The sequence below is a fragment of the Salvia hispanica genome, chromosome 6 (assembly GCF_029641045.1).
Source record: "Salvia hispanica isolate PSC_SH4W2 chromosome 6, Shi_PSC_v1, whole genome shotgun sequence".
NCBI classification, from domain to species: domain Eukaryota; kingdom Viridiplantae; phylum Streptophyta; class Magnoliopsida; order Lamiales; family Lamiaceae; genus Salvia; species Salvia hispanica.
This window is the reverse complement of record NC_142697.1, coordinates 26,993,390-27,005,472: the sequence shown is the minus strand read 5'-3', so window position 1 is coordinate 27,005,472 and position 12,083 is coordinate 26,993,390. Positions and strand designations below refer to the sequence as shown.

At 35.7% G+C, this 12,083-nt stretch overlaps 1 protein-coding gene across 2 annotated transcripts; it reads right to left on the bottom strand.

Annotated features, from left to right (window-relative positions):
* Positions 1-725: 725 nt before the first annotated feature.
* LOC125205876 (pleiotropic drug resistance protein 1-like) lies at positions 726-9,032 on the bottom strand. Of its 2 annotated transcripts, XM_048105050.2 has the most exons (23): positions 8,617-9,023; positions 8,413-8,533; positions 8,022-8,110; positions 7,857-7,941; positions 7,602-7,761; positions 7,453-7,529; positions 7,324-7,377; positions 7,074-7,164; positions 5,881-6,182; positions 5,207-5,488; positions 4,743-5,059; positions 4,327-4,487; positions 4,151-4,254; positions 3,904-4,066; positions 3,752-3,805; positions 3,577-3,674; positions 3,163-3,495; positions 2,798-3,088; positions 2,630-2,713; positions 2,186-2,547; positions 1,792-1,963; positions 1,466-1,720; positions 726-1,140 (listed from the first exon to the last, which is right to left on the bottom strand). In XM_048105050.2, exons 1-23 carry the CDS (start codon positions 8,919-8,921, stop codon positions 880-882), a joined length of 4,221 nt encoding a protein of 1,406 aa, XP_047961007.1. In that variant the 5' UTR covers positions 8,922-9,023; the 3' UTR covers positions 726-879. The 2 variants fall into 2 exon arrangements, with proteins under 2 accessions (XP_047961007.1, XP_047961006.1); XM_048105049.2 differs by having other exon boundaries at positions 7,453-7,761; positions 8,617-9,032.
* Positions 9,033-12,083: the final 3,051 nt, after the last annotated feature.

Here is a 12,083-nt window from a genome sequence, read left to right as displayed (position 1 = left end):
ACACATGTCTAGGTGCATCTCGGGTTTCAAACGTTAGCAGAAATCGTCGCTAACTTGGAGTTACACTAGCCATGATAAGCATTGTCTATGAAAATTATTATTGGCGTTATTAACACTTCATAAACAAAGCTCGGACTGTTTAATTTTCTCTATAACTTTACCTAAATAGATGAAGTGGGCTTGTTGTCAATGGGTAGGATATGGGCCTATTTTGTCTAATAGCCTGAAACTAGTAGCCCGGTCCAACAAGCCTAATTCGAATTTATTTGATATAAATGTACATATCGAATTCTCATGCCTCTATGCATTCGCTGATCAATTAATTATCTGATTTTACAATGTGTTATTTTTGTTGGTGAATTTTATTTGTATTCTTTATGTTAATCTTTTGAAACACAATAGAGCCTAATTAGTGTAATTTGTTTTAGAAATTTTGGTAATTTGGTTTTGTTACTGTTTTTTTAATGTATTTTTCTTAGTTGCCCTTTGAATGCAAAGTTCGTGACTATTTGTTCTATGAACAATATTTGTAATTAAGCCTTCTAAGTTCTAACATAATTTGTTAGGTACGTCCGTACGTACTGACTTTATTTAAATTAATTTGTATATTTAAGTCTTTCTTATTATTCTTAATGACTTTAGTCAAAATTATACTTCATTCTAATTCATTTGTATATTTAAGTCTAGTATTTTTCTCAAGACAATGGCACTCCACAAGCGCTATCTTCAAAAATCAATATTTTGTTTTTCCATTTCTAATACTACTACATTTACGATGGAACTCATTTTCCATTCGGAACATTTATACCATAATTAATGCTACTATTATTTATGAATCAAGGAGTACAAAATTATAAATATGGAGTATATTTCAATACACTACCTTTTTTGGAAATTAAACACCTTTATAGCAAAAGCAAATATCACACCAAAAACAATTCCAAATCCGGCAACCATGGCAGCCACGGCTCCGATAAACTCGTGTCGGAATCCAAAGTAACTTCTCAGAAAACGTCGGACAGTCACATGCGTGTCTTCCAACACATCCATCTCTTCACCGTATTGCGACACAATTAAACCATACAATGTCCAAGCCACGGGGTTCGCCCAATGGTACCATCTCCACCAACCCGGTGTTCTCTATTAAAAAGTACATCAAATGATATCCCACGGAATTTCAGTAAAAAGTGGATAGAAATATTCTATTAAGTAGAAAAATGACTCTCGCCTTAAAAATGGTGTTATTAACAAAAAAAAATGTATGTAGGTGAATAAAGTGGCATGTTATATTATAGAAATGATAAATAAATTAATACTACTCCTACTAGTATATCGTAAAATAGTTACTATATAAACAACATGACTTATTGTATACAATAGTCTAATTCTAACATAGTACTACTAGAGTTGTCGATGAAAATTTGTTTGGTTAAGCACTAAATGTATTGGTGAAATTCGAACTTACGGGTCGTGGGATGATGAATCCTGAGAAGAGGTTCCAGAGAGCGTAGAACGAGTAGGAGACGATGTTGGCGATGTTCTCGTTGGGCGTGAGCGCCACCGCCATCATGCCATAGTAGGTGAAGTAGACGAGTGTGAAGAACATGAAGTATATATACCAAAAGTACTTCTTAGCCGTCCAATCAAACCCAATCATTGCATACACTATGGTTCCGTACACAATCGCTTGGATGAAACAATAAGGTATCTCTATCACAGCCTGCAAAAAAATTGAGATTAAACAACAACATTGATTAATCAGAATCTAACTATGATTGAACCATGTGGCACCTGTCCGAAGGCGTAGGGGAGGGCAGAGTACAGCCCTGCAGCCCTCTCGCGGTAAAAGACGGTCCGTTCCACCGCCACCACCGGCTGCACAGACGACGCCAGCTGGACGCCGAGGAAGAAGACCGCGGCATACATAGAGCCCATGGCGTTGAAAATGTGCTGCTGAGAATCCCTAAACGCCAATACATGTTGCAATGTAACGAGCAGGGTCGAATGCAGGAAAAAATTAATTTCGACTGCGGATGTATTTTATAAATTTTAATTTTCCTATGATTTTGATATGTTTCGGGCAAATAACAAAATTTGGCAATTTTATTTGTATAAGAAGAAAAAAAATATTGTCGGGGGCTCGAGCCCCCGCAAGCCCCAAAATGTGTTTGCTATGTTTTCTTACTTTTTGTCACCGAGATTCCAAAACATGGATCCAAAGATGATAGCGAGGAAGGCGGTGTAGATGATCCGGACAGCGGAGTAGAGAGGGTTACGCCAATAGGACCAGTGTTGCTTCCAGAGGCAGGCCACACACTGAGTCCAGAAAGGCTGAGCAAACTGCGTTGGGAAGTGTAGGTCATTTGTGCCCGGACGCGGGTTGCTCAGCTCGCTGATCAGAGCTTTGTTTCTCCTATAAAGTTCGGAGTTTCTATAAAGCTCGGAAAAATCTACGCCCAGCACGCTTTCTTGGGCCGAAGACGACACTTCAAGCATCCAGGCCGCTGGATTATAGCCGGCCCTAATTTTTGTGACTCCTGGAATTGCCTGGATTTTGATAGCACAGCATTAACTCAATTTTTTAAAAATTAAGGTTAATAGCCATTTAAATCACGAAATTTGGTCCAACCTCAAAGTACTGGATCAATTGGGAGGACTGCCGCCCAACTGGTCCTACATAGATCTCTTGTCCACCTCGCTTCATCAAGAACAACTGCAAAATTTCCCACCAAAACTATGTAACAATCAATAAAATGAAAAGGATTGAATCATATTAGTGTAAGTAACAGAGTCTCACCTCATCAAAAGCTTCAAATATGTCAATGCTGGGCTGATGAATGGTGCAGACCACGGTCCTACCCGTGTCTACCGTGTTCCTGACCGTTCTCATCACAATCTGCGCAGCTCGGGCATCCAAACCCGAAGTCGGCTCATCCATAAATATGATGGAAGGGTTCGCCACCAGCTCCACGGCTATGGTCAGCCTCTTCCGCTGCTCTGTCGATAGACCGCTCACACCGGGTAGCCCAACCAGCCCGTCTCTCAATGTAGTCAGCTCCACGAGTTCCATCACATTCTCCACAAACGCCTGTCACCACAATATGGCAAAAAATTGAATATATGAAGGTTACATGATCAGACAAGTTCAATACGTGTCTGAACCTTTCTGGTTTCATCATCCACGTCTTGGGGCAGGCGCAACCAAGCTGAAAAAAGTAAGGACTCGTAAACCGTGACACAGGGAGAATGGATGTCGGTCTGCTCGCAGTATCCTGAAATCCGAGCGAATGTCTCCTGTCGTTTGGGATATCCGGAGATGGTGATACTTCCCTCGATATAGCCACCTGTTTTCCGGCCGGCCAACACGTCCATAAGCGTCGTTTTCCCGGCGCCACTGACGCCCATTAGAGCGGTCAGGACGCCCGGCCGGAAAGCGCCACTTACCTCCTTGAGGAGGACTAGTCTATCCTCACTCACCCCTTGATTCTTCATTTCCTGCATTTTATTTAAAAGAGTGAACTACATAAATAATCAAATTTTACTGCTGTGAGATCTCGAATCTGACTTATCGAGTACCTGTGGCATGTCTACAGAGTACTTGACATTATCAAATGCTATGGAGTGTGGTTCAAAGGGAAGAACCACATTTCCCTGTCTTCTCTCATCTTTTCTCTCTGCATCATTTTAACTCAAGTGAACACACTCATAAACAAATTGAGTTACTAAATCATTCTATAATGCTAAAACTTACCAATTGATGTCTCATTATCATCTTCACTTATCATAGCAACTGTTTTTCCCAAAGCTGTCACCACATCAACAACAGTATGTCACCCAAAATCCTTCCAATTTTCCCAAAGACACCAAATCATAGTATAAACAAAAAACAAAAGATTTACTCACGGTTGAGATAGGTAAGAGCAAGAGTGGATAAGACATTGAACAACAGAATCATGCCAATCAATGCACCTATTCCGATCCAGTACCAATACGAGCCCGGGAAGTAGCCAATCGACTCTATAACCGCGACCCCCAAAGAACGCGTCACATTTGCCTCGGGAGAAGCCTGTCAAGAGAAAAAAAACAGATCAACCATCACATCCACAGTTCAATAAACACACACACACATATGATGAAGAAAAAAACACACATGTTTCCAGCTGTGGCCTCTGAACTCATTCACAATGATGGCATTGTCTCCATACATCATAGGGGAAGCATAATATCCCCACAACCACCACTTCTTCACACTCTCTGCATATTAGAGAAAATGTCATATCTTTATTCCTATTTGATCAAATACGAGAATGCGGTATTTTTACATACTCCGGGCAAGGACAAAACCGCTCATGGCGAACATCATGAGCAGCACGAAGAACCCGTACGTGTTCGCGATGATCATGTTCCTCCCCACCGCCCCAATCACTTTGAACATGGACGAAGCTGCTTGCATCTGGACTAACAGCACCAGATAATACTTGATAAATCTGCCACACATCCAACATTGAATCGAAATGAATGGAAAAACTAATTTTTTAGAAAATTAAGATTGAATCGAACCGAATTATCCGAAAAAGTGAAACCAAAATCTAAACTCCAAAAACTGATGAAAGATCCAAATTGCAAAAATATTTCCAAAAAAATAATAAAAATTGGACAATTAACATATCCATAAAAAAACAAACCAAAGCTTAAATTTTAGTTTGGTTCGGATCGAATATTCGGTTTTTTGGAATTGGTACCTTCCGACATTGGGATCGTATCCGATTTCATAGTAAGTTAAGACAGTGTATGAGAAGACTTCGACAACGCTGATGGGGATGCTGACGAGCCACAAGGGGAGCGAATACGTCCACGCCGGAAAAAAGTAGAAGTTCCTCTGCTTGTAGAAGACCGGAAGCTTCTGGATGGTCATGGCGATCTCAGCCATTCCGTTAAACGTGACGGTCGTGATTGAGTAGAACAACGATCCCGCGAATATCCTCCCGTCCGTCAAGTTGTCCTTATCCATCTTCGGGCGAATGAAGAGCGTCATCGCGATCAGAGCCATCACGCTAAGCTGAGAAAGGAGCAAAAGCACCATCAATATCGGCATCGGGTGCTTGGGGGGCTGCAGCACCCCCCAATCATAAAAACAGTTTTTTTTTTTTTTTTTTACAAAAACTAAAAATAAAAAATAATTTATATAATGGTGATGAGTACTAACTTGGGTGAGCTTGAAGGTGTAAAGAAAGGAGTTCCTCTTCATCAAGAGGATCTCTCGGGCGGCGCAGGCTTTGAGCAGCTCCATCTTGCTGACGCCGTAGTTCTTGGTGGTGAGGGCGGCTGGGTGGCTCTTGCTCTTGTCGTAAGGGGTGGCGAGATCCGACGCCAGCTGCAGGCCCACGTGGAATGATTTGAACGCTTCCGCAAACTCTCTCACCGTGATGTATCGGTATGGCTTCTCGGACTCTGCCCAGTACTGTTGTTGATCCTTCTTTGATGTCACCTGCAGTTATGAGCGGACGCAGAAAAAAATATTGGTATGAGTATGTTTTCTAAAATTTATTCAATAATAATTTTTTAGGTGATTTAGAGGCTTTTACCTAACAATTTACATAATTTTGAAAAGTCTATGAAAAAAAAAATGAGGGTTAAGCCTCTTACCCTTTCTACAGTTATGACTGCAAAATAAAAATTAATTTAATAGGGACTATATATTTCTACAGTTATGAAAAATTGTTTTAATTTGATAGGGACTATATATTCTTAATTTTTTTAGTTACTATTTTCTTAAATTTTGTGGTGATGATAGGGAGTTTGCACAGCGATTCAAATACTGAAAATTTAAGAGCGGTACTTAAAGTAGTGTGAACATAAAATATTGAGAAATGGGCGTACTTCTTGCAAGAAATCTGCTGCCCCTTTTCGTTCGGGGCATTTGAAGCCCATGGATTCGAAGAACTCGAGGACGTGGTGGCGGGGGCCTTGGTAGACAAGATGGCCTTCGGCGATGAGAATGATATCGTCGAAGAGGTTGTAGGTTTCGGGTTCGGGCTGCAGGAGTGACATGAGGATTGTGCCTTTGAGAATGTGGACGGATTGTCGGATCGAGTTCACCACTTGGTAAGTCGTCGAACTGTCCAACCCGGTCGATATCTCGTCCATGAATAGCGCTTTCGCCGGTCCCACAAGCATCTCCCCTGCATTATTTCAGGAAAAAAATGTACAAGTGTATTAGCAACGTCGGATGTTTTTCACGTCTCAATGCGTCATAACGTAAAAATCATGTGCGGGTACCCGGCCCTTCTCAGCGTGCTTTCACACAAAGGCGTGCATCATGCACGCAGTTTTTTATTTATATTTTATTCAATTATTACTTGTATAAACAACTTTATCCTAAAAACACAACATAAACCTATTTTCTGTGTGAAACAATATTTGAAACCGAATTAATTAATCATATGTTCTCGGTTCTAGAACAGTTATATAATTGACGAAAATTTATTCGGTGTAGTAAAATTCATGAGAAATACTCCCCTTGTCTGCGAATGAAAGTCTCGTTTTTCCATTTTGGTCCATTCATGAATAAGAGTCCTGGTTCACTTTTATTATAATTGGAATATAGATCTCATATTCTTTAACTCATTCTGCTCACGTTTCATTTAAAACTAAGTGAGACTCATATTTCATTAACTTTTTCTCACCCACCTTTTTTTACATTTTCTAAAATCCGTGCCGAAATGAGACTCAAATCCGCGGACGGAGAGAATATTAAATTTTTCCAAGTGAATTTCATATTTTACTAAATTAACTGATATTTATTTCAAACAGAATTATGATCACTCATTTTAAATTGCATGTAATGAAAACGGCGGCATGCAATCGTCGAAATTGAATTCTATATAGTCTAGTAGTTGGTTCAATAAATACGTACTAGTAGAAGTATTAATTTTACTAGACTTTATTTGACCTCAAATTAATAACTAATTAATTAATAATTAATCTTGCTGTCTCATGTTTATAAATTACTATTTTGGATAAAATTGGTGCAATAATCAGATTAAATTTTACCATCAATTATAAAAACGAACCTGTCGTAACTCGTTTTTTCTGCCCACCAGAAATTCCCCTGATCATGCTATCTCCTACAAGAGTATCAGCACAAACATCCAATCCCAATATCTACAAAACAAATCATCTCACTTAACATAATAAAATAAATTAATCTATACATCATATTACCAAAAGTAAACACTATTTCTAGTTTCTGTGGCTAGCTAGACCAATTCTTATAGTACATGCATGAAATTAACCCTTAAAACTATTTTCATGTGTGATTACCTTAATAATATAATCTGTCACAATATTTGCTTCTTGGCCCTCGGTAGCTGCTGCCTACATGATTACAACATTAGTACTACAATTCAGTTATAAAGGAAAATCCATTTATTGGAGTTACAAAAATCTTACTTTCATGTAAAAATCTAAATCAGGATCAGGCTTAATATTCGCCTCTTTTTCCCTTCTTGACAATTCCGCCAGCATATCTGCACATAGAAATCGCGTGTATAATATGACATCATCAGTATAGTACGTGTAAAAAAAAACACGGTACGAACCATGATTGCTTCCGACTCCTTGACATCTTGCAGAGAAAGCTAATGTCTCTCTCACTGTCAATTCTCCCATGTGTACATCATACTGACTTATGTATGCTGCAGTTCTTTGAGGCACAAATTCATTCATCCCATGTCCATTATATGTCACACTTCCTGAAAACTGATCATCATGAATTGCAATTAAATTTTAATTTCTTGGCATAAGAACATTAAAAAAAAAAAAGTTACATAGGTTGTGTTTGTATTAATTATTACCTTTAAAGAAGGATCAAGCATTCCAGCCAAAGCCAACAATAGTGTTGTTTTTCCGGAACTCGGAGGTCCTAAAAGAAGCGTCATACTGCGCCCACGACCAATAAATGAATAAAGCATGAAATATGAAGAAATTTTCCACAAATAAATGAACTAGCTAGTTATTACCGCCTAGGCTTCAAGACTCCACTGATGTTGTCTAGGATTGTCAAGGGCCTCTTTTTGCTGGGGAGGATATGAATAGAGTTCAAGAAGTCCTTCAACACACAAAAAATCCATTAGGATGTTTCCACAAGATGTTCAATTTAATTTGTGCAACTTATATGGGGTTTATAGATCATCGATTGTGTAAGGCTGCATATGTAGGAATCGGGTTCCCTCTCCTAATAGGCTAATCTTATGGAATGTGTTCCCCTGTTTGGTGTATGTAACATGAGGCAATATCATTCGTCCAACCTCTCAACTAAAGCGTTTTACAGACCAAACAAGACAACTCATCCTATGATCAGGAGATATAAACACAATCGATTTGCACTAGATTAGAAAATCGTACACATACCTCAGCAATATTGATGAAGAAGTTGAGGAAAGTAGGCAGAGCCCTACTTCCAACATAAGCTTCTGCTTCAATCTTAACATTCTCGAACCTAACCTCAACTGTCGGCAAATCAATCCCAACTCTGCAACAAACAGAGAAAAACATATCAACAAAACACCAAACAAGAACACAAATGGAAGCATCAACTAAGCCATCATCTTCTACCTGTCTATTCTGTTCTTGAATTTCATCAAGAACTTCTCGTTGTCTTCCTCCGCGACCTTAACAAGCCGGTCAACCAGCTTCGCCCTCTCTTGATACCCGATATCAGCCACTTCAACCTCGTTGGCCCCACCCCGTGACCCGAGCAAGATGCCTCTCCTTAAACGGTCGAACGTGGGGAGCTTCTCAAGGGCAGCCCACTTCAGAGCTTCTTCGTCGTCTTCGTCTCGCGACGACTGAGAAAACATCTCCAGCCGGCTGCTCCTCCATGCCGAGGAACTTCTTCTCAAGCTGTTGCTGATCTCCATTTCTCTCTCTCAACCTTTTCCAAGATACAAACAAGATTGTCATGCAAATATAGAAGGATAAAACGTGGCTCCGTTGAAAACGTCTAATCTTAATTAGGGAAGGATATATATATAGTATTTCTCTTTGGGTAATATGCATCTAAATTCATAAAAAAATTTCAAATTCTGGTTTGCATATCAACTTTAAAATTTGCTCGTAAATTATTAATTTGTTCTAATTTGTAACTGTTCAAGATTTCAATGCTGACATAGTTTGATTACTTACTTATGACACTTTGTGACACTAGGATGCAAATTAAAATAAAGTCACATTTTAAGCAGTGAAACAATATCATATTATACTCCTTCCGTCCCAAGAAGGATGACCCCTTCCTCGGACGGCACGGGATTTTACCATATTAAAATAAAGTCACATTTTTTGTTTGAACAAACCAAAAATAATTTCATTGGTTAATTAGGTTTATATTAAGACATATGAGCACCAAAATCTTGATTAGTTGTGAAATTAGAATAAATCATGATAGTAATTTACAAATATTACTGATTTTACAAAAAAAATCCAATTTCTTTTAATGACCATAAATTAAATCAAATGTGTTATTCACGTTTTTCGATATGTATAGCCTTAAACAGTTTTGTAATTAGTTAGTAGTGTATTTATTTGTAGATAGAAAGTCATGCTGCGTCTGTCCCTCTCCTAGAACAGGGAAATTTTCCAGTCTACATAAGTTAGGGGCTAATACAATGAAGCAACTTCATTATGGTTAGTTATTGTTGTTTAATTTCACTATCCTTTTTTTGTTTTTCTGAATAACGTAACTACACAACATTTAGGACAAGGATGAGACTATTTAGTGGAAGCCATTATGATAAATTTCTATTCTTGTTAGTAGAAACCGGCGGTGTAGTTATCTCGTTGATCGGAAGCGATCACCTCATATATAGCATAATACATTTTATAATACCTACTAAATATTTGACAAGTGTATCCCATTTTATGGTAAAAAAGTTATTTCTAAAAATTATTTCCTTAACTTTCTCACTACTATATTCATGCACTTTTACTTATTACATTAATCAAGGAAGTTACGTATGTTGTTAAAAATATTTAATAAGTTAAATTTTTATTTACTTCAAAATATTTATATAAAAAGATTAAATTTTTATGTATTCCAACAAAATTAAAAATTTTCCTTTTTATTTCTTTTCTAATTTTATTGAGATTATTTAATTGTTAATATATGTAAAAGATGATAATCTTATAAAGAAAATGTAATTAACTATATATTGACCAAATTTCATGTTTTATATAACTATTATCGAAATATAAAATAATATACATACAAAATATAGTATTCCATAAAAGTAATTTTGAATATTTAATTAATTAAAAAAGTTTAACATGATTAGTTGATTCTATTATAATGAGACCAAGTTTTACAAAAACATAGTCAACTAATTAATTATGTCAACTTTTTTTTTAACTTATTAAAATTTTGCAATAGTTTTTATAAAATATATATAATAAAATTTTATATTATTTTATATTGAGATAAAAGCTATATAAAAAACATAGTATTTGATCAAGCTTTATTTATTACAATTTTATATAAGAGCTATGGACGTTCTTTAGTGATATTAAAAGTAAATCATCATAATAAAAAAAAAGAAATAAAAAGGAAAATTTTTTACATTTTTGGAATTCGTAAAAATTACACTTTTTTTATATAGATCTTTTAAAAAAGTAAAATTTGACCTGCGATATTTTTTAACAAGAGTTTAACAAATTTATTTTAATTAGATATAGTAGTGAGAAAGTTAAGGAAATAATTTTTAGAAATAATTTTTTTACTATAAAATGGTATACACTTGTCAAAGATTTAGTAGTGTATTATAAAATGTATTATGCTATGTATGAGATGATCCCTTCCGCTCTTCGATCGCACAAAAGGAAAGCAAGATCTCACAAAATAAAATCTAAGTGCCTAATTGTTACTAGTATACAACTTATAATTGTAAAAGAGTGTGATATACATTACATACATGATACATATAGGGTTAATATTATAATTGTAGTAATTCATTATAAATTTGTGTGGTTGTAATTAATTATAAATGCCTCTAATAATTATAAATATACATAGATTTCTACTAGTAATAAATTAAAATTATATTTAAGCCTTTTTATCAAGAATTGCTATTAATCTTATAGTGGGTAGTGATAAAATGCAAACTTATATATTGTACAAACTTCAAACTATGATCTGAACCGTTAGAAAATGTCAACAGATGATTAAAATACATCAACATAAAATGTCAACACAGTTTCAACATATTTTCAACACAACATCAACCGTTGATATTGTGTTGACATTTTCTGTTGATATAAATTTGTCATCTGTTCATATTTTCTAACGGTCCAGATTATAGTTTATAGTTTGTACAAAATTTACAGTTTGCATTTGATCACATCCCCAACCTTATATGTATCTAATGTGTATATATCATAACCACTTGATTTAATAATGGACAACAAAGTAGATAGTTTGTAACTGTATGTAGTACTGATAATGGACAACTATGAATATTTAATTTGGATTAGTTATTTGTATATATAGGATTGATAATGGAGTACTCTACTAATATTTAATTGGGATTAATATTTGTGCTCGTAGGTTGTTCCACGCAGTCCCTAAAATTTTTAGAGAATCATATTTTGGGTAATCTAGAGTAGATTAATATATTTAATATGTATATAGCTAGCTACGAAATACTGTAGTTACTTACAAATACATATTCTAGTTAGATCAAGAAAATGATTCATTATGGATAGAAAAATTAATATGACAAATAGATAATGATGATAAATTAATATACATGGTATATATAAAATATGAAATTTTTTAGCAAAATTAATAACTATAGACTATAGTTATAATTTTAAACCTGCCAATACATTCTTTTCGAATAAAACCGAAACAAAAACCGAGCCTCAATAAATTCTGTTTTTGATATATACTCTTGTACCATTTTTAACTCCACTTTTATTGACAATTGAATATTATCACAATATTATCTTATTGTATATCGTCATGCATATGCTTTTCTTTTACACTCAAGTTGGTGCTTTCAAAAAAGAAAAGAAAAATCAAAGATGGAACT